This window comes from Oncorhynchus gorbuscha, linkage group LG19, assembly GCF_021184085.1.
Source record: "Oncorhynchus gorbuscha isolate QuinsamMale2020 ecotype Even-year linkage group LG19, OgorEven_v1.0, whole genome shotgun sequence".
NCBI classification, from domain to species: domain Eukaryota; kingdom Metazoa; phylum Chordata; class Actinopteri; order Salmoniformes; family Salmonidae; genus Oncorhynchus; species Oncorhynchus gorbuscha.
The window spans coordinates 5,072,999-5,099,476 of NC_060191.1; the positions used below are offsets into that span (position 1 = coordinate 5,072,999).

The window sequence follows — 26,478 nt, forward strand, 5'->3', positions numbered from 1 at the left end:
TATACGGTATTGAGAGGGACAGGAAGTCTATACAACATGGAGATAGACAGTAGGTCTATACAACATGGAGAGGGACAGTAGGTCTATACAACATGGAGAGGGACAGTAGGTCTATACAGTATGGAGAAGGACAGTAGGTCTATACAACATGGAGAGGGACATTAGGTCTATACAACATGGAGAGGGACAGTAGGTCTATACAGTATGGAGAGGGACAGTAGGTCTATACAGTATGGAGAGGGACAGTAGGTCTATACAACATGGAGAGGGACAGTAGGTCTATACAACATGGAGAGGGACAGTAGGTCTATACAGTATGGAGAGGGATAGTAGGTCTATACAGTATGGAGAGGGACAGTAGGTCTATACAACATGGAGAGGGACAGTAGGTCTATACAACAAGGAGAGGGACAGTAGGTCTATACAGTATGGAGAGGGACAGTAGGTCTATACAGTATGGAGAGGGACAGTAGGTCTATACAACATGGAGAGGGACAGTAGATCTATTCACCATGTAAAGGTACATTAGATCTTTGCAGCATGTGATTCACTCAGTAAATCAATAGAACAGGCAGTGGGTCAAGTGCTGCAGTCAGATATCTGAGGAGGGAAGTGTGTCAGTCAGTCAGTGTGTCTCTGTTAACTTTTCCCTTGTGATCTCTCCTTCCATTTCTCTCCCCCTTCACCTCTCTTACTCTCTCTCTTTCTATGTCTTTCTTTCTATATCCCTCTCTACCTCTCTTCCCCCTCTACCCTCTCTCCCCCTCTGCATCTCCAGTCTGTCAGTGACTTCTGTACAGATCCTAACACCTTTGTGCTCAACTCCACCCACTTCAACTCTGGGACCAGCTCAGGTACAGTAGTGCATCGCTGCACACTAACAAAGAGTCTCTGATCATTTCATTCATATTGCCATTCATTTTGATGCTGAAATGCCCTGACACACTTTATTCACTGCTGATTGATGGTCTGCTGCTGTCGTCTGTCCTATCCAGACGTGTTGGATTATTACCTGACCTGCAGCAGACGTATGAACAGCCCTTTCCAGCAGGTAGTAACTGTTCTCTGTAGATGCTGTGTCTCACGTAGTGGTGTTAGGGGATCAGGGTTTCAATAACACATGAGTGCCCTGAAATTAGTGGGCTGGACCAATGTAAATATATGGGGTTTGTATTATTTCTGGGCAGCTCTGTAAATCCAAACCTGGTGGCACTGATATAGGACAGTAAGTAAACTTGTATTTTCTGATAGGTACTGATCAGGATGTTTATAGATTATACAGTGTTAGCATGATGACGCTAAGCAATATTTTCAATGACCTGTTGTCTGCAGCTGCTGACCCAGTCACAGAGGGCCCTTTCCAGCATCCACACACACCTATCCAGCCTGGACCGGAATGCTCTCCCACAGGTCCCCAAGGCAGAGGTACGTCACACTGGGCCAGGGTGCAACCCATGACACAAAATGGCTGCCAAATACATAAAACACAGTTTATGAAACTAAGTGTGATATTATCCTTACCTATTGTTGTTATAGAAGTCACTCAGGGAGGTTCAGCAGATTCACAATGCCACAGAGGGCAACTTTCACCAGCTGGTGGCGCTACTCCACTGTCGAGGTCTCAACAAGGTAGGCCTGGTGTTTAACATGGGGTGTAATGGTCTCTGGTGTGTTCTTGCTGTTTTCTCAAGTCTTTTAGCTCTTTCTGTCTCTGTTTCTTAGGATTATATTGACTCTTTGAAAGGCCTGTGCTCTGACGGGATGGAGGGATTGCTCTACCTCTCCCTCTACTCTTTCCTTTCGGCTCTGGCCTTCACTGCCATCCTCTGTTCCCTGCCCGGCGCCTGGAGAAGCTTCCCCAGGTGTGTGTGTCTCTGTGTGTGTGAGAGAGAGCTAGAGAACGAGATATGTTATTGATGTCATAATGTTGTTGCTGAAATATTCTACATCATAGTTTAACATTTCCTCTGAACATGCTCAGCAATAAGGTAAGGTTGTACTACAGTGGGGCAAAAAAGTATTTAGTCAGCCACCAATTGTGCAAGTTCTCCCACTTAAAAAGATGAGAGAGGCCTGTAATTTTCATCATAGGTACACTTCAACTATGACAGACAAAATGAGAAAAAAAATCCAGAAAATCACATTGTAGGATTTTTAATGAATTTATTTGCAAATTATGGTGGAAAATAAGTATTTGGTCAATAACAAAAGTTTTTTAATACTTTGATATACCCTTTGTTGGCAATCACAGAGGTCAAATGTTTTCTGTATGGGTATGTAATTCACTACTGTACCTCCAGGTCTGTCAGAGCTTCTGTCTGTGTGTCTGTCTGTAGTAAACAGCTTCCAACTGTGTCACAGCCAGAAACATGAAGGGAAAAACAGATTCAGGGATCAAAAAGGGGATCATTTTTTTCTATTTGCGAATATCGATGTAAAATTAACAGGAGGTCTGTATTCCAGAGGACATTGCTGAACCATCACAAACCCATTCATTTAACAGATAAAAACATATATATATATAGTACTGTGCAAAAGTTTTAGGCAGGTGTGAAAAAATGCTGTAAAGTAAGAATGCTTTCAAATAAATAGACATGTTAATAGTTTATATTTATCAATTAACAAAATGCAAAGTGAGCGAACAGAAGAAAAATCTACATCAAATCACTATTTGGTGAGACCCCCCTTTGCCTTCAAAACAGCATCAATTCTTCTAAACTGTACACTTACAGATTTTGAAGGAACTCGGCAGGTAGGGTGGCCCAAACGTCTTGGAGAACTAACCACAGTTCTTCTGTGTATTTAGGCAGCCTCAGGTGCTTCTCTCTCTTCATGTAATCCCAGCCAGACTCGATGATGTTGAGATCAGGGCTCTGTGGGGGCCGAACCATCACTTCCAGGACTCCCTGTTCTTCTTAACGCTGAAGATAGTTCTTAATGACTTTCGCTGTATGTTTGGGGTTGTTGTCATGCTGCAGATTAAATTTGGGGCCAATCAGACGCTTCCCAGATGGTATTGCATGATGGATAAATATCTGCCTGTACTTCTCAGTATTGAGGAGACCATTAATTCTGACCAAATCCCCAACATTTGCAGAAATGAATTGATGATAATTAGCACCTGTTTGGTATAATTGTTTAATCATACACCTGACTATATGCCTACAAAATCCTTGACTTTGTGCAAGTGTACCTACACGAATTGATGCAGTTTTGAAGGCAAAGCACACCAAATATGGATTGGTTTAGATGTTTCTTCTGTTCACTCACTTTGCATTTTGTTTATTGATAAATATAATCTATTAACATGTCTATTTTTGAAAGCATTCTTACTTTACAACATTTTCTCACACCTGCCTAAAACTTTTACACAGTACTATATATGACTATTTTACCATTTGTTTTGTTTTCTTGTACAGTAGGGTAAAAATACACAGATGTTGTGGCTGTCTTCCACACATGAAGAGTGTGTTCCTTATCTGTTCCATAGGATTTCACAGGTTCATATAAAGTGTTACCAAAACCCCTAATTGTTGTTCTCACGACTTCTCCTCTCCCCTCTCTCTGACGGGCGACAGTGATTCCGAGGAGTATGAAGATTCGGACAGCGAGAGCGAGGACCCCTTCACTTCCCATCAGGCACGTAGACAGCCGGCCGCGGGGTCTCAGCGAGGGGCCTTGCCCCCCTTCTATAATTACCAGGGAGCCGGGTGGACTCCTCCCTTTTCTAGTGCGCCACCCCTCCCGTGAGTAACGCAGACACACAGACACACAGACAGACAGACAGACAGAGTTGCCACAGAAAGACCCCCCGGGAATAAGATGGAGTTTCCCCCCCAGTCACTGATCCAAGGTCAGTTTTTTTTTTTTACAATAGTGGTTGAGGATGAAGACTTGGGGGAGATTAAGCTGATCCTAGATCTGTGCCTTGGTGTAACTTCAACTCAAAGCTCCCACCTGAAGCCAACAAGATCAGGCCACTCATATAGGCCCAGTATAGAGTAGTGGAGCATGAACACACACAGACCTACTGACTAAGTCTGTAATGTGAATGAGCATAAGTGAAGGATAGGCACAAAACAGAGACACACAGAGGTTTTAGATGCACAGCTTGAAAAGACACACATATTTACTTCACCACACCCTGTAATGTTACATGAACACATGGCAAACGTTTGACATTGTGAATACATTGGATATAGTTCTATCTCACACCCACCCAGACATGTACAGTGATGGAGTAGTCAGAACCCCTCTGCCTCCATATAGACACATACGGATAACTTTGTCAGGGGAAGCAAACACACGCAACGCAGACAGACACACAGACAGGGCTACTGTGGACTGCAGGGTAAGCAGAGAAACAGACACACAGATAGAGAAACAGACCCACAGATAGGTCTACTGTGGTTCTGCAGGGTAGGCAGAGAAACAGACACACAGATAGAGAAACAGACCCACAGATAGGTCTACTGTGGACTGCAGGGTAGGCAGAGAAACAGACACACAGATAGGTCTACTGTGGACTGCAGGGTAGGCAGAGAAACAGACACACAGGCAAGGCTACTGTGGACTGCAGGGTAGGCAGAGAAACAGACACACAGACAGGGCTACTGTGGACTGCAGGGTAGGCAGAGAAACAGACACACAGACAGAGAAACAGACACACAGACAGAGAAACAGACACACAGACAGATCTACTGTGGACTGCAGGGTAGGCAGAGAAACAGGCACACAGATAGAGAAACAGACCCACAGATAGGTCTACTGTGGACTGCAGAGTAGGCAGAGAAACAGACACACAGATAGAGAAACAGACCCACAGATAGGTCTACTGTGGACTGCAGGGTAGGCAGAGAAACAGACACACAGGCAAGGCTACTGTGGACTGCAGGGTAGGCAGAGAAACAGACACACAGACAGTGCTACTGTGGACTGACTGCAGGGTAGGCAGAGAAACAGACACACAGACAGGGCTACTGTGGACTGCAGGGTAGGCAGAGAAACAGACACACAGACAGGGCTACTGTGGACTGCAGGGTAGGCAGAGAAACAGACACACAGACAGAGAAACAGACACACAGACAGGTCTACTGTGGACTGCAGGGTAGGCAGAGAAACAGACACACAGACAGATCTACTGTGGACCGCAGGGTAGGCAGAGAAACAGACACACAGACATATCTACTGTGGACTGCAGGGTAGGCAGAGAAACAGACACACAGGCAGGTCTACTGTGGACTGCAGGGTAGGCAGAGAAACAGACACACAGACAGGTCTACTGTGGACTGCAGGGTAGGCAGAGAAACAGACACACAGATAGGTCTACTGTGGACTGCAGGGTAGGCAGAGAAACAGACACACAGACAGTGCTACTGTGGACTGACTGCAGGGTAGGCAGAGAAACATACACACAGACAGGGCTACTGTGGACTGCAGGGTAGGCAGAGAAACAGACACACAGACAGTGCTACTGTGGACTGACTGCAGGGTAGGCAGAGAAACATACACACAGACAGGGCTACTGTGGACTGCAGGGTAGGCAGAGAAACATACACACAGACAGGGCTACTATGGACTGCAGGGTAGGCAGAGAAACATACACACAGACAGGGCTACTGTGGACTGCAGGGTAGGCAGAGAAACAGACACAACTCCAGAAGTCTGTCTTTCTGTGTGTCTGTCTATCGGTCTGTCGCGCCTTCCAAGACAGACATAGACCGGTCCGATCGATCACTCACAGATCTTGAGTGTGTTTCAAATGACACCCTATTCACCATATAGTGCACTACTTGGGGCCAAGTGTCCAAAAGTAGTGCACTATATGGGGAATAGGGTGTCATTTGAGACACAGGCCTTAATACTGCGGAGATATGAGGCTCAGGTTGACCTAGGTAAAAACCCCATCACTCCCACCGACCATCCACACTGTGGTGTCCAAGTCTCATGTTATCAAGTCTCTCAAATTACTCTCACCTCTCTCTCTTTCTGTCTCTGTCCTTTATTATTTCTTTATCACTCTTTCACTCTCTCTGTCTTTCACTCCCTCTCACTGTCACTTTCTCTCTCTCACTCTCACTCCCTCTCACTGTCACTTTCTCTCTCTCACTCTCACTCCCTCTCACTGTCACTTCCTCTCTCTCACTCTCTCACTCTCTCTCGGTCTTTCACTCCCTCTCACTGTCACTTCCTCTCTCTCACTCTCTCACTCTCTCTCGGTCTTTCACTCCCTCTCACTGTCACTTCCTCTCTCTCACTCTCTCACTCTCTCTCGGTCTTTCACTCCCTCTCACTGTCACTTTCTCTCTCTCACTCTCACTCCCTCTCACTGTCACTTCCTCTCTCTCACTCTCTCACTCTCTCTCGGTCTTTCACTCCCTCTCACTGTCACTTTCTCTCTCTCACTCTCACTCCCTCTCACTGTCACTTCCTGTCTCTCACTCTCTCACTCTCTCCCGGTCTTTCACTCCCTCTCACTGTCACTTCTTCTCTCTCACTCTCTCACTCTCTCTCGGTCTTTCACTCCCTCTCACTGTCACTTTCTCTCTCTCACTCTCACTCCCTCTCACTGTCACTTCCTCTCTCTCACTCTCTCACTCTCTCTCGGTCTTTCACTCCCTCTCACTGTCACTTCTTCTCTCTCACTCTCTCACTCTCTCTCGGTCTTTCACTCCCTCTCACTGTCACTTTCTCTCTCTCACTCTCACTCCCTCTCACTGTCACTTCCTCTCTCTCACTCTTTCACTCTCTCTCGGTCTTTCACTCCCTCTCACTGTCACTTCCTCTCTTTCACTCTCTTTCTATACTTTGCAAGTCCAGTTAATGCCCTAAGAAGTGTATTTTCCTACCTTGTCTTAGCAGGTAGAACATAACTAAATACTAAGAAGTGTATTTTCCTACCTTATGTCTTAGCATGTAGAACATAACTAAATGCCAAGTCCAGTTAATGCCCTAAGAAGTGTACTTTCCTACCTTATGTCTTAGCATGTAGAACATAACTAAATGCCAAGTCCAGTTAATGCCCTAAGAAGTGTATTTTCCTACCTTATGTCTTAGCATGTAGAACATAACTAAATGCCAAGTCCAGTTAATGCCCTAAGAAGTGTACTTTCCTACCTTATGTCTTAGCATGTAGAACATAGCTAAATGCCAAGTCCAGTTAATGCCCTAAGAAGTGTACTTTCCTACCTTATGTCTTAGCATGTAGAACATTACTAAATGCCAAGTCCAGTTAATGCCCTAAGAAGTGTACTTTCCTAACTTATGTCTTAGCATGTAGAACATAACTAAATGCCAAGTCCAGTTAATGCCCTAAGAAGTGTACATTCCTACCTTATGTCTTAGCATGTAGAACATAACTAAATGCCAAGTCCAGTTAATGCCCTAAGAAGTGTACTTTCCTAACTTATGTCTTAGCATGTAGAACATAACTAAATGCCAAGTCCAGTTAATGCCCTAAGAAGTGTACATTCCTACCTTATGTCTTAGCATGTAGAACATAACTAAATGCCAAGTCCAGTTAATGCCCTAAGAAGTGTACTTTCCTACCTTATGTCTTAGCATGTAGAACATAGCTAAATGCCAAGTCCAGTTAATGCCCTAAGAAGTGTACTTTCCTACTTTATGTCTTAGCATGTAGAACATAACTAAATGCCAAGTCCAGTTAATGCCCTAAGAAGTGTACTTTCCTACTTTATGTCTTAGCATGTAGAACATAACTAAATGCCAAGTCCAGTTAATGCCCTAAGAAGTGTACTTTCCTACCTTATGTCTTAGCATGTAGAACATAACTAAATGCCAGGTCCAGTTGGTGTATTCAGGCGCTGTAAACACTGTGATCGACAGTGGCCCTAGCCTAGATCTAATAGTAACAGTATCATGACCAAACTGCCCAGAGTAAAGTAACTCAGATTCCAGGTACCCAATAAACAATAAGAATGCAGTGGACTCCTGATAAATGCTCTGGTTTGGGGCCGTCTGGAAAGCACACACTAAAGTGGAGCATGTGGATATCCAGAGCAATTAAAAATGAATGTATTTTGAATTGGGACTGGTGAAGTCTGAAGTTTTAAGTTGCCATGCACGTACACGTTGTACACAAATGTGCACTTCATCATTGTACATGAGTTTGCATTTCCCAAAGTGCACATCTCAGGAGTGGACTGTGTGTATAATATCTGTGTCCCCCATGCTGAAACCTCCAGCTATCCCCCTGCCTACGTAGATGAAGTGCCCTAATAACACTAATACCACCAGTTATAAGGAGGTTTCTACATCACCATTTCGCTAATCGCTCTTCCTCCCTTTCTCTTCTTACCCCACCTCGGTTCCCTCCTTTGGTCCACCTCCCTCTTTTTGTTTTTCTCAATGTGTCTCATCCCTTTTTCCCCTCTCTCTCCCTCTCACTCATTCTCCACTCCTGTTCCTATTCCTCTTCTTCTGCCTTCCACCTTTTCCTTTCGTTTCCTCTCTCTTTCTGTCTCTACACAGGACTCCAAACGTTTCCTCCAATGGCAACCCTGGCTATGAGAGCCTACCCCTGACTGACAGGCAGTCCCCACCCCCCTCTGTGAGTTCCTTTGTATTCGTGACATCCTAATCTGTGCCATTTATCATCACTATGCATGTAAATCGTCCCTTGAGGTGTTATTTGCCTGTACGTTTGTTGTTAGTCGATAATAAACATTCTGGATCTAACTAACTGGTGGTGGTGATGGTCAAGGTGGTGATGGGAGTGGTGATGGTGGTCATAGTGGGGATGGTCAATGTGGTGATGGTTGTGATGGTCGTAGTCATGATGGTGGTGATGGTGGTCATAGTGGGGATGGTCAAGGTGGTGATGGGAGTGGTGATGGTGGTCATAGTGGGGATGGTCAATGTGGTGATGGGAGTGGTGATGGTGGTCATAGTGGGGATGGTCAATGTGGTGATGGGAGTGATGGTCGTAGTCATGATGGTGGTGATGGTGATGGAAGTGGTGATGATGGTTGTGATGGTATTGGAGATGATGGTGGTGATGGTAGTGGGGATGATGGTTGTGATGGTAGTGGGGATGGTGGTGATGGTAGTGGGGATGGTGGTGATGGTGATGGAAGTGGTGATGATGGTTGTGATGGTATTGGAGATGATGGTGGTGATGGTAGTGGGGATGGTGGTGATGGTAGTGGGGATGGTGGTAGTGGGGATGGTGGTGATGGTAGTGGGGATGGTGGTGATGGTAGTGGGGATGATGGTTGTGATGGTAGTGGGGATGGTGGTGATGGTAGTGGGGATGGTGGTAGTGGGGATGGTGGTGATGGTAGTGGGGATGGTGGTGATGGTAGTGGGGATGGTGGTGATGGTGATGGAAGTGGTGATGATGGTTGTGATGGTATTGGAGATGATGGTGGTGATGGTAGTGGGGATGATGGTTGTGATGGTAGTGGGGATGGTGGTGATGGTAGTGGGGATGGTGGTAGTGGGGATGGTGGTGATGGTAGTGGGGATGGTGGTGATGGTAGTGGGGATGGTGGTGATGGTGATGGAAGTGGTGATGATGGTTGTGATGGTATTGGAGATGATGGTGGTGATGGTAGTGGGGATGATGGTTGTGATGGTAGTGGGGATGGTGGTGATGGTAGTGGGGATGGTGGTGATGGTAGTTGTGGTGATGATGGTTGTGATGGTAGTGGGGATGCTGGTGGTGGTGATGGTAGTGGAAATGGTGGTGATAATGGTTGTGATGGTAGTGGTGATAATAGTTGTGATGGTGGCGATGATAGTTGTGATGGTAGTGGTGATGATGGTTGTGATGGTATTGGGGATGGTGGTGATGGTAGTGGTGATGATGGTGGTGATAGTAGTGGTGATAATGGTTGTGATAGTAGTGGTGATGATGGTTGTGATGGTATTGGGGATGGTGGTGATGGTAGTGGTGATGATGGTTGTGATGGTAGTGGGGATGGTGGTGATGGTGGTGTGGCTCCAACCTCACAGGGCCCTGTAGGCCAGGAGTGTAGGCCAGGAGTGTAGACCAGGAGTGTAGACCAGGAGTGTAGGCCAGGAGTGTAGGACAGGAGTGTAGACCAGGAGTGTAGACCAGGAGTGTAGGCCAGGAGTGTAGGCCAGGAGTGTAGGCCAGGAGTGTAGGCCAGGAGTGTAGGCCAGGAGTGTAGACCAGGAGTGTAGGCCAGGAGTGTAGGCCAGGAGTGTAGACCAGGAGTGTAGGCCAGGAGTGTAGGCCAGGAGTGTAGACCAGGAGTGTAGGCCAGGAGTGTAGGCCAGGAGTGTAGGCCAGGAGTGTAGACCAGGAGTGTAGGCCAGGAGTGTAGACCAGGAGTGTAGGCCAGGAGTGTAGGCAAGGGTGGGCCTGGGTAGTGTTGGCCCATCCAAATATCTGCAGGCCCATCTACCAACTAAATTCTGTCTACGCATCTGCTGTAAACTGGCATTCCTTTGTTTATTCAAATAACCTAAAGTATGTGTGTACTATCGCTTGAATGGGAAAGCTCACTTTCTGCCCCTAACAACTAACTCCGTCGGTTGTCACCTCTCTGACTTTGGACATGCTAGAAAGGATGTAAATACAGTGTGAGACCTAACCCTAACCATTACCCTACCTTTGTCCTTTCTAGCATTACCATCCCAGTCCTAACTTTTACAACAGTCCCTGGTGCTTGTGGTAGAAGTTGCCACCATCCACCTCTGATCTGGGATCAGATTACCTGACACCCATTCCTAACCTTAACCATTTGGAGGTAAAGACCCTGGATCAGTGGTTGTGGATAACTTCTACCTCCTCTACCCCTGTTGTTAGGGGAATAACGTGACCATGTGAGTGCTCATCTTCATAAATGAGATGATTTTGAAACAAATTTGAATAATGGAGATTTCTTGTTGTTTTCTTGTCTCCCTTCTCTCTGCACACCCTCCTCTGTGGATCTTCAATGGCGGCTCCCCCATATCGAATCAAAACGCTGTTTCTGAAAGTACAGTACTCTCCCAGCATGCTGACTGGTTACGGGGGTAGTCAAACACACCCCAACTCCGCCCATTCAAGGAACCTGTATTCACGCTAATTATTTTTTGTTTAAAAAATTCGATTTATTTTTATTTTTTATGAATGGACACTTTACTGAGATGAAGAAAAAATAACTAATCCCCCAAAATTGAGCTTTAGATATAAATTAAAGGTGCGTAACATCAGTACCAAGAAGGTTGAATGGCCTGCTGTAGAACCTCACAGTAAACTAATGTCAGATAGATACAGTAGGTAGCATGATTATGAAGAGGTCTGAACCAGGTTCACTCAGTCAAAGTCACCCCTTTACAATCCCCCTTGTCTGTCCAGTGTCAGTTGCGAGGTGAGCCATAATCGTATTGACGTTATGACATTGTAGTTCTGTTTTTTAAATGTAGCACCAATTTATTTTCACATTTTTATATCTATATCTTGTTGTAGAGAAACACTGACACATAGAAACAAGACACATTTTTGGTTGAATGAATATGCAGTCTCCTCACTTGGTATTCAACGTGCAATTTTTATTTGATTTACTTTTTATAGGTGAAAATTCTGTACCTCCCTTGTATTACCTTCTGATACTATACATTTCACTGTTGATGACATTATCTAAATCAGGGATGGGCAACTCCTGTCCTTGGGGCCGGAGTGGTGAATAAACTAATTGCGTTCTAAACTGAAGATCATGATTAGGTGATTATTGGAGTCCGGTGCAGAAGGGATACCAAGTCCCCAAGGACTGGAGTTGCCCATCCCCTCATGAAACTTTGCTCTTAGAAAAGAACATTCAAGAGAGGGCTATAGTACAAACCTCTCTGTAGGCTGAATGGAGAACTACAACTCCCATCCAACCTCGAGACCGTTAGAGAACTACAAATCCCATGCAATGACAGCAGGCACAAAGCAATAAAACTCCTGCCACTGGTGCAGCAGTAGCCCTACCATAAATAGCAATAATAACTATATAGCAGTGGGTTTCTGGGGTCTCTATAGGATGTTATGTACATATGTGATGTCAGATTTCATTGAACACCCTCCTTGCCTACTGCCCTTGTTAACCCTTGAATTGCGTTTGTATGGTAATAATCAATGCTCCTTTTGAATGGCATCCTTTTTCACTCCAGAGTCTAATATAAATAAAATAATAACAATTAATAAAGTTTGGCCTTATTTAAATCACTCAACTGTACTGCTGAACCTCATTGATTGTATGCACACAAAGACAATGAGACACATCGTTACATATAAATAACATTTTCTTTATATCCTCTGAGTGTGTGTGTGTAGTTCGTGTAACAGAAAGACAGTGCTCCCATTCACTTGGATATGCAGTTAGATGTAAACGCAGACAGAACACAAACATAGAAGCGTTATTTTCACACAGTCAGTTGTCAACATGACATCCAGTGCCTCCTCTGTACCTTCTCAGTGCATAGAATAACTAAAAGACAAACCAGTTCTAACTGGTCTACCTTGACAGTGCAGTGCATAGGAAGAGAAGAGAAGGAAGGAAGAGAGAGAAGGAAAGAGGATATAGATGCTGCTGTTGTGTAGAAATCCAAACAAAGGCCAGTAAACTTACAAACAAGCCATTTGGGACAGAAATCCCTCGTCATCTTAAATTCTCTTTGGAACGTGTGTGTGTGTGTGTGTGTGTGTGTGTGTGTGTGTGTGTGTGTGTGTGTGTGTGTGTGTGTGTGTGTGTGTGTGTGTGTGTGTGTGTGTGTGTGTGTGTGTGTGTGTGTGTGTGTGTGTGTGTGTGTGTGTGTGTGTGTGTGTGTGTGTGTGTGTGTGTAACAGTGCCCACACTCCTCAGCAACCGGTAATGCATTTCCTGAAATATGTACTTTTTGTTAAGAGTCTCTTGTTTTCTAAAATGTTATTTGTTTTTCCAGAGTAGAGCAGGAGTTTGAGTCCCATGTTGAATGAATGGAATGCCCAGGCCAGAGGAATCACTTCCTGAGGTCATCAGAGTTCAGCCAGGTTCCGTACTCCTCCACATCCCTCCTCACAACCAGGAGCATCTCTGCCACGTCCGGAGACAGCTGTTCACTGAGAAATGTACTGAGAGAGAGAAGCGGAGTGTGGTGAGGGAGAGAGAGCGATAGACACTGGTTTACAAGAGTGCAAAGTACAAAGTGTAACAAACAGACACTGTGGTAAGCCCCATGTGATCACTCCTAACAGGATCAGATCGAACTCTAACTGACGAGTAGTCTACCACAGTCAAATTGTGGGCTGCATTCAAGAGTTCCTAACAGGATCAGATCGAACTCTAACTGACGAGTAGTCTACCACAGTCAAATTGTGGGCTGCATTCAAGAGTTCCTGACAGGATTATTATGTAAAAAATAATTTTACAGAGGGACATTTCTGTTTGTAAACAACAAGAATGAGAAGTTGAGCGTAAAGTTTGAGATACTGTGCCTTTGATTAGGAGTTGTACAATACATGTCTGCATAGTCGTCGTCCCTCCCTTCACTCACCGGAGATCTGCTTCGTTCCCGATGCAGACAGGACTCTTTAGTTTGGAGTCGAGGTTGTAGTAGTGTCCATTAACCTGGCGCACTGCAAGCCAGTGCCGCCGCTTGACGGGGAGGGACACAATTCCAAGAGAGACACGTGACGGAACGTTCAGGATGAACCCCTGAACCTTGTCAACACAGAGACTCTGTACTGTTCTGAGGGAGAAATAGGAAAAGGGAAGGAGATTTTGGTTTGAAATCAACAGAGCCACAGTGGGGGTGAAGGGGATGAACAGTAGGAGTAGACACAATCTGTGGCGAAGTTTCAGTATATTCAGTATATTTTCTTTGGTCAATAAAACTGTAGCTCTTTGTGACCTGTACAGTACTTGGTTGGATTTATTACACAGGTGTATTTCATTGCCAATCGTCTCTTCCGAATCTGTCTGGCCCTGAGGTATTGATGTCTGACCTGCGTTTGTCCCACCATACTGCAGCCAACTCTCTGCTCTGTAGGGCAGCCATGATGACGTTGACGTCATAGTTGCCTGTGCCCAGCATCGAGCGGTGAGGGTTCACCACACACTGTGGAGCTAGCCTGGGGAGGAAGGGGAAAGAGGGGAACATGGTAAAAACAGATTCACATGCTCTTGGAACTCATGGAGAAAGTGTGTGGTGGGTGCTCTTTGGATCACAGGCTTGTAGCAGTACTTGATGATTTTACATGCAAAGATTGCATATTGAAGAGTCTGTTTTATCATTGACACAAAGAACTCTGTTTAGCCAAAACACCACCCCCTAAAGATGACATTACACACACATCGCCAGACCTAAGTGACCTCACCGCTTGCAGATGTCATCTGCCGTCTCCTTGGTGAACACTTGTTCTTGCAGAACGTTGTTCAGAGCATGAATGGCGCACAACTCCAGTCGCTGCTTCTCATGGAATATCTCTCCTTCGCTCATAATAACCCTGTTGATAGACAAAATACACAAAACATAAGCATGTTGACTGCAGCTGTTCAATACATTGTTGAATATATGAACTTTCAACAAAACAGTGAAAAGGGAATGAATTAAACACTTTCCAAGGGAACAAAACAATAGCTATCTCCTCTGTAATACTCCAGAAAAAAAACACGAGCATTCGAAGTCCAATAGAATGCTTAATTTCATTCAATTATTATCTAACTAACTAGATCAGTCTTTACCGTATTGGAAGTTGTCCGCGGTGTAATGGCCAAATAAAGCGGTGTATCAAAGTCAGTAATAGCTCTTTCGGTGCTCTTATTCCACGACAAACAAAATAATAAAATGTACCTAGTGTACACGTAAATCTATTACACATAAACTTGCTGATTGTGCGATTTTACGCTCACAAGAACATGCTAGTGAACTCTCTAGTAAGAATGGGAAAAAACCGGAAGCTTGATTGTTGTTGTTCAACTGTCACGCCCCGTAAATTGAGCGTTGTTTTTGTCCTCGCTGAATTTCTCTGCAACGCGCATCAGGCTATCCAATCAGAGATTAGTGCGCGCTGAATGCCAGGAACAATGCGTGGTGCCAGCAAAGATGGCGCGCCTGGAAATGCCCATAGATTTAGATAGACATCGCATCATTGTATATGTACCATTATGGCGTTTGTGAGAGAAGCTTTGCACATATACTGCTGCCATCTAGTGGCTAAAATCTAAATTGCGCCTGGGCTGGAATAATACATTATGGCCTTTCTCTTGCATTTCAAAGATGATGGTACAAAAAAAGAAAAGCATGTTTTTTTCTTTGTATTATCTTTTACCAGATCTAATGTGTTATATTCTAATAACCTCACACTCAACGTCAACAAAACTAAGGAGATGATTGTGGACTTCAGGAAACAGCAGAGGGAACACGCCCCTATCCACATCGATGGAACAGTAGTGGAGAGGGTAGCTAGTTTTAAGTTCCTCGGCATACACATCACAGACAAACTGAATTGGTCCACTCACACTGACAGCGTCGTGAAGAAGGCGCAGCAGCGCCTATTCAACCTCAGGAGGCTGAAGAAATTCGGCTTGTCACCAAAAGCACTCACAAACTTCTACAGATGCACAATCGAGAGCATCCTGGCGGGCTGTATCACCGCCTGGTACGGCAACTGCTCCGCCCTCAACCGTAAGGCTCTCCAGAGGGTAGTGAGGACTGCACAACGCATCATCGGGGGCAAACTACCTGCCCTCCAGGACACCTACACCACCCGTTGTTACAGGAAGGCCATAAAGATCATCAAGGACATCAACCACCCGAACCACTGCCTGTTCACCCCGCTATCATCCAGAAGGCGAGGTCAGTACAGGTGCATCAAAGCTGGGACCGAGAGACTGAAAAACAGCTTCTATCTCAAGGCCATCAGACTGTTAAACAGCCACCACTAACATTGAGTGGCTGCTGCCAACACACTGTCATTGACACTGACCCAACTCCAGCCATTTTAATAATGGGAATTGATGGGAAATGATGTAAATATATCACTAGCCACTTTAAACAATGCTACCTTATATAATGTTACTTACCCTACATTATTCATCTCATATGCATATGTATATACTGTACTCTACATCATCGACTGTATCCTTATGTAACACATGTATCACTAGCCACTTTAACTATGCCACTTTGTTTACTTTGTCTACACACTCATCTCATATGTATATACTGTACTCGATACCATCTACTGTATGCTGCTCTGTACCATCACTCATTCATATATCCTTATGTACATGTTCCTTATCCCCTTACACTGTGTATAAGACAGTAGTTTTGGAATTGTTAGTTAGATTACTTGTTGGTTATCACTGCATTGTCGGAACTAGAAGCACAAGCATTTCGCTACACTCGCATTAACATCTGCTAACCATGTGTATGTGACAAATAAAATTTGATTTGATTTGATTTGATATTCTCCTACATTAATTTCACATTTCCACAAACTTCCGTGTTTCCTTTCAAATGGTATAAAGAATATGCATATCCTTGCTTCAAATCCTGAGCTACAGGCAATTAGATTTGGGTATGTCATTTTAGTCGAAAATTGAAAAAAGGGGTCCGGTCCTTAATATTAAACTGCGGTACAGAAGTAAAACTGTGGGAGCAGTCAAAACCATTCTTCTAGACCGGAACCCTGGCCACTTGGTGCATACCGCCACCTGGAGTGTGTTGTTTGAACAGGTATAAAGCTTGCCAATGTACTGCCACCTGGAGTGTGTTGTTTGAACAGGTATAAAGCTTGCCAATGTACAGCCACCTGGAGTGTGTTGTTTGAACAGGTATAAAGCTTGCCAATGTACTGCCACCTGGAGTGTGTTGTTTGAACAGGTATAAAGCTTGCCAATGTACTGCCACCTGGAGTGTGTTGTTTGAACAGGTATAAAGCTTGCCAATGTACTGCCACCTGGAGTGTGTTGTTTGAACAGGTATAAAGCTTGCCAATGTACAGCCACCTGGAGTGTGTTGTTTGAACAGGTATAAAGCTTGCCAATGTACTGCCACCTGGAGTGTGTTGTTTGAACAGGTATAAAGCTTGCCAATGTACTGCCACCTGGAGTGTGTTGTTTGAACAGGTATAAAGCTTGCCAATGTACTGCCACCTGGAGTGTGTTGTTTGAACAGGTATAAAGCTTGCCAATGTACAGCCACCTGGAGTGTGTTGTTTGAACAGGTATAAAGCTTGCCAATGTACTGCCACCTGGAGTGTGTTGTTTGAACAGGTATAAAGCTTGCCAATGTACTGCCACCTGGAGTGTGTTGTTTGAACAGGTATAAAGCTTGCCAATGTACTGCCACCTGGAGTGTGTTGTTTGAACAGGTATAAAGCTTGCCAATGTACAGCCACCTGGAGTGTGTTGTTTGAACAGGTATAAAGCTTGCCAATGTACTGCCACCTGGAGTGTGTTGTTTGAACAGGTATAAAGCTTGCCAATGTACTGCCACCTGGAGTGTGTTGTTTGAACAGGTATAAAGCTTGCCAATGTACTGCCACCTGGAGTGTGTTGTTTGAACAGGTATAAAGCTTGCCGATTTACTGCCACCTGCAGTTATGGAATGTTTGTTCACAAGTATAATGCGTTGGCTGATCCCTCCTGGTGACCTGGTTGGAATTATGTGATCCTTCCTTAACCCATAGGAAGTCCCACCCAGTGACTACTTCAAAATAATGAAAGTGCTCAATGGCGCTGCCCATTCTAAAATAGACATTTGGGCACTAGAGTCCTCTATCTATCTCTATGGGAAAAGAAACAAACATCCTATCCAAATGAGCATTACAAGTTAGTGCCTTAGTATAAACTGGTTAGGGGGTTTAATGTAAATAAAAATGATTGAATGACTTTATTGTATTGTATTGTATTTTTTACATTGCAATTAACAGCCATAAAAATCACATTTGACTAAATGTATTTGCATATGACGCAAACAATCATGTCATTAATCGAAAAACATTTTCTGATTGCAGAGAGGGCCACAAGGGAAATCTCTGTGCACTGTTTTCCGACAAAATAATTCGAAGAAAATACCCAGAACAAGAATCCAAAAATAAAAACACGTAGACAATGTAGTGATGAGGCGCACTCTAGTGTTCAATAGAAATACTGCAGGAAAAAATCTCAGTGGGGGTTGAAGGCCAAAACCTTCCCTTCCAAAATTATGGATACTAGGAATAATTTAAATGTAATGTTACTTGGAATGTACCCTTTCAAATCTCGGGTGTATCAATGTATCTTGAGGATGGCATTAATAATCACTCATCTACATTCATTTACTTTTAAATAACAGGCAATATTCTGTGTCTGGCACATGGTAGGCACTTTCCCACTCTGGCCTTTGTGACCATAGTTCTCAGGACGGTTGGTCAGGGCCAGGGGCTTTCAAATTCAATCTGAGCTTATGTCCCCACAGTCACACATTGATGTCAGTAGACAGGGGTTGGCAGGCTGTGATGTTTTCTGTTTGTACAGAAGGAACACTTACATTAGATTTGCTGTGAGCTGTAAAAGTTTCCTCCATGCAAGTAATACATGTGATAAGAGTCTTACAGGTACAGATATTTAACCCCTTATTATAATGTTGGATGTCGGTGCTTGATGGTTTGGTACCTTAACCTTGAGCAAATTAATGTTTTACCTCATGCAACAAGGGGTTACGTACCCCGGTTTTATTGTGCTGCTCACCAAAAGCCATGAAGAGTGAAAAGTTGATTTGTGGAAGATCCTAAAGAATTATGTGGACAGGTTTGAGAAATAGCTACATTTGTTGTAATGCTTTGGAATGGATGGCGTTATGTGTGAACAATAGAATGATGACCATATTGTTAGACAAAGTTGCCATTGTAGTAATTCCCAAGCATATCTAACATTTTGACTAATAGTTCAAGCTTCTGATAGCATCAAACGTTCTAAATCCTCTCTGATTTGTTGCATTCTAGCCTGGTTGCCATCTCTGTGTCTCTGCTCAGCTATTACATTCCACTCCTTGCCAAAGCCAATGACAGGAGTGGCAAGGAGTTGAATGTTAGCTAAAAAGACTGGTACCTCGACTAATATTCAATTAAAATCAAATCAAATTGTATTTGTTACATGCTTCGTAGACAACAGGTGTAGACTCACAGTGAAATGCTTACTTATGGGTCCTTTTCCAACAATGCATAGTTAAAGATCAAATAAAAATAAAATAGAAATAGTAACACAAGGAATAAATATGCAGTGAATAACGAGGGAGTACGAGCACAGAGTCAATGTGAAGGGGTACAACGTAATTGAGGTAGCTATGTATTGTACATATAGGCAGGGTTAAAGAGAATAGGCAACAGGATAGATAATAGACTGTAGCAGCAGTGTATGTGGTGAGTGTGTGCCGTCCATATGCATGTGTGTTGGGGTGTCAGTGTAACTATATGTGAGTGTGCATAGAGTCAGTGCAAAAAATGGGCCAATGCAGGTAGTCAGGGTTGCCATTTGATTAGCTATGTCTCAATATTGTTTAGAAGTCTTATTTAGTTTAACTAGGCAAGTCAGTTAAGAACAAATTCTTATTTACAATGACGGCCTACCCAGCCATACCCTAACGACGCTCGGCCAATTGTGCACCGCCCTATGGGACTATCAATCACGGCCAGTTATTATGCCTTCCTCCGACACTGTGGTCTCTTGGTATATTCTATGGTAGAGTTGGGTTCACTGGGGTTAGGTTATATTGAAGTTTAGAAAAAAAGTTTATATTGTGTGCGGCTGTCTGTCAAGATGAAGGCCTACCCTCTAGGTGGGTATGAGTTTTTCAAACGCACCTATGGCTTGGAATCATTTTTGACATTCTCGACTTTGGATGGCTGGTGGAAATGTCAAGTATGATGACGACGGCGCACCTACGATATGTGATTGGTCTTGTTGGTTAGGTTGTTTGTACACGTGTTGTATGGCTAAAATACCGATTGGTCAAGACAACACAATTTCATTTGGGAGACGTAGTCGTGTTCCGTGTCAACGAAAATAGTAGCTGGCTAGCTACTCTAGCACTTGGCCACCACATAACTTTGGCTAAAAAAACTTTCTTCCAGTAACTCGCTTCCCTTTACTGTATACGTTATTTACCCACAAAATCATGCTGTTTTTATCAGAATAACGAATTGGAGTTTACGTGCTATCAGTGTATCTGAACTTTTGAGGAGAAGAATTTCAGCTAGCAAGCTGCAGCTGGCTAACGCGTTAGCATAACTTGATCGCTTGCTTGGCCATTTGAGAAATAAATATTCGGCGATAACTGCATTTATTCATTTATTTGAGGTGTCGTGGACCACTTTCTCATCGATCAAGCTTACAAGCGTTTATTAGTTGCTAGCTACCGTTGCTATTTAGACGAGGATCACAGAGTTAGCTAGCCCCAGTCACCTGAATACTAATATTCTTCGGAAGACATGGTAAGTAAAAATAGTTTACAAACACTTTCATAAATGGATACAATTATTGGTTATTTAGCTAGCTAACAAAGCAAGTCAAATTGTTTGCCAGCTGTTTAGCTAACGTTAACTAGCTAACTACAGTAACGTTACTTAGCCGAGACCTAACTTAGCTAACTAGTTAAGTTGGGTAGCTAACGTTAGTTGGTTATTTGCTTGCTATAGTTAACTAACTGGCGTTAGCTGATATAACGTTAGCTACGATTTTCTTTTGCAGGCTAGTTCAGTGTTGACACTTCTCCCGAACACATTTTAAATGGAAAACTGTCCAACATAAAGATTAATCACTAACTAACTTCTACACGATTGTCAGCAAATTAACTATCATACCGTTAATTAACACACCCCAAAGTTTGCGTATGTAGCTACCTATGCAAGTTAGCTCGCTACCTAATGATGATGATGATTTGGCTGGCTACCTACCTAATGTTAGATCTTATTTCCTCTCCTAGTTAAATTGATGAGTTGTAATAAGAACTACATCAATATGTTAAACGGTTTGGCGATGTAATGGTACGTTAGCTATTTAATTTGACAATGATGTGAACTAGTCAGTAATTGTAGGCAGCAATGCTACCATTAGTCAGCTTTCGGCTAACTGTTAATTCGCTAGCTAGCTACAACCTAGCTTTATTTGACAAAGACAGAATGGCTTACTTGATGTCCGTTTTGTATGGCTAGAAAATGCAAATACAATATCTTAACTTTGACCGGTTTGTACATTTATCAATGAAGTAAACTGCCAGACATTGGCTGATATCGCAGTTGTCAGTTGTGATACACAGTTTATCCACTGCACTCTCATGATATTAACGTGAATCACCACCTGGCCTGTACTGTATTCGACTCAACTCCACGATTTACGAGTTGAGCAGCGACTAGTGTGGGCAAACTGGAATTCCTTAGTCCCATACAATATCGTTTTTATCAAAAACTACTGATTATTGCATCCAAAGAATCCCCCGCAATTACACAGAAATGTGTATGGGCCATTCTTTGGGTGTTGAAATCAGTAGTCTTTTATTCAAATAGATTTTGTGACTAAGGAGCTCCAGTCTGTTCACACTAATCACAGCTCATCTCCATCATAAATCGTGGAGTTGGGTTTAATCGGCTACAGGCTTATCAGACAGTAGATGGCTACATTGATTCTGAGCAACCATTTTGGTGACAGCTTTACTGAAATTGTCCCTGGCTGAGATTTTCCTGTTATTGATGTGTTTGTGATCATGGGATGTGTGGTTTCCATATCTATAGTATTGACCATATTTGCACCTTTCTGTTGGTAGTAGGACAGAATAGTAATGTATGTGTGTGCCCCATTTATAGAACTCCAATGTAGAGAACTTGCCGCCCCAGGTTCTGCGCCTGGTGTACAAAGAGGTGTCTGCACTAGCTGCAGATCCCCCTGAGGGCATCAAGATCTACCCCAGCGAAGAAGACATCACAGAACTCCATACAGCCATCGAGGGACCAGGTAACTCACACCTCTGTGTCATGGGAAATGTTTTGTCTGCCTAGGAAAGCTGTAATGTAGAACATGCTGGGGTTGACATTAAGCTATCAAAGGTACTTGTCCATTGGGCAAGTACAGGCAAAAAACAAAAATGGTCTTCTACATGTACAAATAAAAAAATAAAGTAACTTTGTTTGAATGAGTCAGCACACTTATGACACTATTCAAACCCCTTTTTCATAAGTTTCATGCTAAATCTGTAAAGAAGTTCCCTTAAGGTGTCAGCATGCTTCAGTTCAGCTGGCGGTTAGCCGAAGTCAGCTAGGCGAACCAAGCGAGTGTGCTCGCATACTCCCTTAAAAGACCTTCGCTTGGAAAAACAAGTAAAAAGCAGAAATAGTATTGTTTGTCCATTGTTAAATGCCTTAGCCAGTATTTCCTTCCTCAACATAGTCAGAATTAATCTAAGATAACTCAAGAAATCTGTCAATAGTTTTGATGTTTCTGACAAGGATGTTTGCAGTATTTCGCAATGAAACATTTTCATGAAAATGAGTCGTCTCTCTTTAAATGACAACCGACTTCACTGAAGAATCCCTACTGTTGGCTAATCACTGACAAAGGGGTGTAGACTTCGGCTACTGACTCTGGCTACCAACGTTGGCTTGCCGCAAGAAAAAGTGTACGCCCAAACAACAAAAAATGGACCAAAGTCCAAAACTAACAAAAACGGCACAAAATATTGTCTTAATATATGCACACACCCTTCTGAACTGTTTCGGCTGGGAAGCATGCAGACGCCTTTACTCTGACAGACTTCTGATGAAAAGGGTTCAAGTTTGTGTTAAAGTATGAAGTAATGATCACACATGTAAAATACTCCATAGAGGCATGAAATTTAAGTCTCCGGTACTTTTTAGACAAAGGTTCTGAAAGTAGAGCTCAGCAGCCAAGTGGTACTGCTGTGTGTATCTTGTTGACTGTTACTCAAATGGTGAGGAGTTGAAGCCCATTGGCTGAAACTAATTGCTAGGGGCTGGTCCATGTGGGGTAAAAGTTGCAGCACAGCTTCCAGAAAAGTTGTTCTCAATGTAGTTTTCGTGGCTAATTCGGGTTAGACCTCAACTATGCTCAGATTACACACTGGCTAGCTAACACACTACTAGAGGCAGTTGGCACAAAGGCCTAAACATTTGATTTAGTTGTCCAATCTTCACTGTCTGAACTGGAAAACACTTAGGCCTACTTGAGTTGCAAGGTCATTTGTTAAATTATGGACTACTGACATTTGCTACTGAAACAGGTGCGTCTTTCTCATCAATATCACTGCACGTTTAGCCTACTCCTGTTTTAACAGGGTGTAATGAACTTATTATTGGCTATTTGACTTCATCAAAACAATGTTTTTGTTACATATGTCCATCCGTAACCTATTGTAAATGACAGACTAGCAGTTCGCTAAATGGACCAGATGCATTCATTTTTTTTTTTAAATCTGCAGCTCGTAGTTGGAACACATTTCCCTACTTTAATTAACCAGTCCATTTTTGAATTTGTGATAAAGCTGTCGTGATTTGGCAAGGAATGTAGCTTGTCTACAGTTTTGTTTGTGTATCCCATCTGTTAGATGCATTTTTATAGGCAGTAATTTCTATAGTCTTAATGGGATCTTGGGTGCGCAACTCGTTTGTGTAGAGGGAGCGGTCGGATCTGAGTGGAGTGAGACGAGTAACGGAGGCGAAAGAGAATGTAGGGAGAACTGTGTGATCACTTGGCTTGATTTCTTTTTTTGTTGAGTCGCTTATGCACATGAACAAATGGAACACGAGTCGACGTGAATGAACGCTAGTCTTCAGAACAAAAGGCAGATTCCACCTTACCGACTGTTCAGTTTACCTGCCCTGGACAACCAGTAATGTCAACCCCTGCTTGACGTGGTTTATTTATTGTGCTTCAATAGAAGGAACCCCGTTTGCTGGGGGTGTTTTCCGGATGCGCCTGGTCCTGGGGAAGGACTTCCCTGCTGCACCACCGAAAGGTTACTTCCTAACCAAGATCTTCCACCCTAATGTGGGCCACAAGGGAGAGATCTGTGTCAACGTCCTGAAGAGGGACTGGAGGGCAGAGCTGGGACTCAGACATGTATTACTGGTACGAAACAGTTAAGCATCTCTATGGATGCTTCTTAATAATCCAAAATAGCAAAGGTTGAAAGAAAATATTGTATCTGGTTCATTTTATATTCTTAACATTTTGTATAGTCATCTCTGCTTGGTTCAAGGAAAACCTTGAAATATACCCTGATGACTCACTGGTGCTCATTCTCTCTCTCCCCTCAGACTATCAAGTGCCTTATGATCCATCCCAACCCTGAGTCGGCTCTCAACGAGGAGGCGGGGCGTCTGCTCCTGGAGGACTATACAGAGTATGCGTCCCGTGCTCGTCTTCTGACTGAGATCCATGCCATGGGGGGGCACGGAGGGGCGTCGGGGGTGCCCCAGGACCCCGCCGATGGCCCCCAGCCCAAAAAACACGCAGGGGACCCTACCAAGAGGGCGATGGGGCCAGGGTTTGCCCCCTCTGCTGCTCTGGGTAACGGAGCCAATGGAAGCAGTACTACCTCCAGTAGTAGCAATAGTAATGTTGTAGGGAAGAAGAAAACTGATAAAAAGCGAGCGTTGAGACGACTCTAATGCTGCTTGGAGTTTTCTCTCTCTCTGTGTGTGTGTGTGTGTGTGTGTGTATACTGAATATTGTCCTCCTCTCCCAGACTCTTTCTATCCCCCTGACTCTACTGTCCCTTTTGTACTCATTGCATCTTGTATTCCTGTTCATTCCTTGTTGCCATATATTCTCCCAATCCCCTGTGGATAAATCCATATACATTCAATTACTTTTTGACAGCACCCCTTTTTGATTTGAATGAAACCTTCCATACATATTTGTCTGTTGTAGAAGTGCTCAGAAAGTGAATTTTTGGACCTCAATGTCAAAACACAAAAGATAAAGGTGCTCAAATTTGACCCCTTTTTTGCGAACCACACAATGAGGCATCCATGTCTACATCACTGGAAAATATAAACAGTTGAGATTTGATATATTTTAAAAGCTTGCAAAGCGGGTTGTCAGACTATTTAGTGATTTCTTGGTAGGGTGGGGTATGCAAAATAGGTCAACTTTGAGCACCTTGATATCCTGAATGTTTATGACATTTAGGTCCAAAACATCACTACTTTCTGACCACTTCTTCCATGGGAAAACATGTCTGAACGTTTTGTTTAAAACAAAAGGGATGTTGTGAAAAAGTGACTGAATTGAAATGGGTTCACCGATGTGTGTTAGTTCTCTCCATGGTTCCTCACTGTCATGATCTGAGAAAGGCTTTATTGTGTTTCATACACAGCACTAGTGATTGTGTGTGTCATACAGTAGCAAGACTGTTAGAGCGTCAGTCTGACTCATCTCCCCTATCTGAAATTAGGCTTCTTTCTGTTCAGTGTTCACTAAACAAAATGTCTTGGATATTTTGCAAAAACAGAAAATGTCTCTTTCTTCCCCCACCCCCTTCTTGACATGGCTCCTGTTGCTGAAATGGTACTGTGTACTGCCCAGCTAGCCTCGTGTTGGGAAACTGGTGAGATGTTTTGTCACGTCTGAGTTGAGTTACCTTATACGAGATCAGGTTGTTGGAAGGGACTACGGGTGGAGGACTTAGTCATTTATGCAATATTTTTTGATTCATAGAGTGAAACAAAACATGATGAGATGGTCATTCATTGGGTAGTCAAATGAGGAAGCAGCAATGAGCAGTTTTCCTAGAAAATGTTTGTCTAGTCGTGGTCAAAATGAGATGGACACGAAGGGAGCAGCATTTGGTCTGAAAAAATGATTTCGCCCTTATTGTTTTTGTAAATGTTTATCCCCATGTATGACTTCTGTTTTTGAATTTTTACAAAATTGTCATTGTTTATTCATTGTCCAGTATTTGAATAGTGGTTTTAAAGTGACATGCCTATATTCAGATGTCTTGGTATGTGTATGAAGTCGGTTATTGTCCATACAGGATTAGGTTAGGGTGCAGGATTGTGCATATCATTGATTATGAATTATATCTCATGTATAATTATGGATATTTATTTATATGGTCAAAGCTGCACATCTGGTCTTTAGTACTAATTTGCCAATAGTGTACTTGTGAACCTTTTATTGTTAAAAAAATTTCATTTGATTTGTATGGATCAAAAACCTGCTCCGGTCGTATGCACTATCCAGCTCCTATCCTGTTCCCATATGGGCCAGATTTGGAAAAAAACGATGTATTTGTCAATAGGGAAGCCTCAACAACTTTGATAGAAAGGAACTCTCCAGTCGATGATCTCTGGCTGGGTTTCCTGGGCATGTTTTCTCCCTCCGATCTAAATGCATGTTGGCGCCTACATTTCCCAAGGAAACAATCAACAGTTGTCTTTTACTTCGGTGGGAGAAGATGCTTGCAGAACTTAACAGGTGGGTATTTTTGTGTCCGTTTTAAGTTATTTAAATAAATAAATCAGAAATATTTGGGAAAAAA

General features: G+C 43.3%; 3 protein-coding genes across 10 annotated transcripts in view; 2 read left to right on the forward strand and 1 right to left on the reverse strand.

Moving 5' to 3' along the window:
- LOC124005548 (protein tweety homolog 1-like) overlaps positions 1–12,181 on the forward strand; it is a 39,082-nt gene extending 26,901 nt beyond the window's left edge. The window contains exons 8-16 of one of the 8 annotated variants that reach the window (XR_006833644.1): positions 779–854; positions 996–1,051; positions 1,333–1,425; positions 1,537–1,629; positions 1,723–1,862; positions 3,579–3,746; positions 8,491–8,569; positions 10,614–10,812; positions 10,974–12,181. Coding sequence is in view for 6 of the 8 variants with exons in the window: in XM_046314921.1 (XP_046170877.1) it covers positions 779–854; positions 996–1,051; positions 1,333–1,425; positions 1,537–1,629; positions 1,723–1,862; positions 3,579–3,746; positions 8,491–8,569; positions 10,974–11,057 (789 nt within the window). In the remaining 2 variants the exon portion in view is untranslated. Of the gene's footprint in view, positions 1–778; positions 855–995; positions 1,052–1,332; positions 1,426–1,536; positions 1,630–1,722; positions 1,863–3,578; positions 3,747–8,490; positions 8,570–10,613; positions 10,813–10,968 lie in introns of all 8 variants that reach the window. The other 7 variants (XR_006833645.1, XM_046314922.1, XM_046314921.1 and 4 more) reach the window with 7 other exon arrangements.
- A 59-nt stretch (positions 12,182–12,240) lies between these two features.
- LOC124005549 (josephin-2-like) lies at positions 12,241–14,925 on the reverse strand. The gene is made up of 5 exons (XM_046314927.1): positions 14,679–14,925; positions 14,312–14,440; positions 13,940–14,065; positions 13,489–13,683; positions 12,241–13,066 (listed from the first exon to the last, which is right to left on the reverse strand). Exons 1-5 carry the CDS (start codon positions 14,813–14,815, stop codon positions 12,955–12,957), a joined length of 699 nt encoding a protein of 232 aa, XP_046170883.1. The 5' UTR covers positions 14,816–14,925; the 3' UTR covers positions 12,241–12,954.
- Positions 14,926–19,926: 5,001 nt separating this feature from the next.
- Positions 19,927–26,478, forward strand: LOC124006266 (ubiquitin-conjugating enzyme E2 S-like). Its single transcript, XM_046316174.1, has 4 exons — positions 19,927–20,413; positions 21,782–21,929; positions 23,869–24,059; positions 24,248–26,478. The coding sequence occupies exons 1-4, from the start codon at positions 20,411–20,413 to the stop codon at positions 24,599–24,601; spliced, it is 696 nt and encodes a 231-aa protein (XP_046172130.1). The 5' UTR covers positions 19,927–20,410; the 3' UTR covers positions 24,602–26,478.

What these genes read in the sequence shown, in the direction of transcription:
- LOC124005549 (XM_046314927.1), bottom strand. Translation starts at nt 14,815, where the DNA reads ATGTGTAATAGATTTACGTGTACACTAGGTACATTTTATTATTTTGTT. An exon ending in GCAGATGACATCTGCAAGCG is followed by an intron (nt 14,066 to 14,311) that starts GTGAGGTCACTT and finishes CTTCCTCCCCAG; the next exon opens with GCTAGCTCCACAGTGTGTGG. An exon ending in GGGAACGAAGCAGATCTCCG is followed by an intron (nt 13,067 to 13,488) that starts GTGAGTGAAGGG and finishes TCTCTCTCTCAG; the next exon opens with TACATTTCTCAGTGAACAGC.
- LOC124006266 (XM_046316174.1), top strand. An exon ending in TACAGCCATCGAGGGACCAG is followed by an intron (nt 21,930 to 23,868) that starts GTAACTCACACC and finishes GTGCTTCAATAG; the next exon opens with AAGGAACCCCGTTTGCTGGG. An exon ending in GACTCAGACATGTATTACTG is followed by an intron (nt 24,060 to 24,247) that starts GTACGAAACAGT and finishes CTCTCCCCTCAG; the next exon opens with ACTATCAAGTGCCTTATGAT.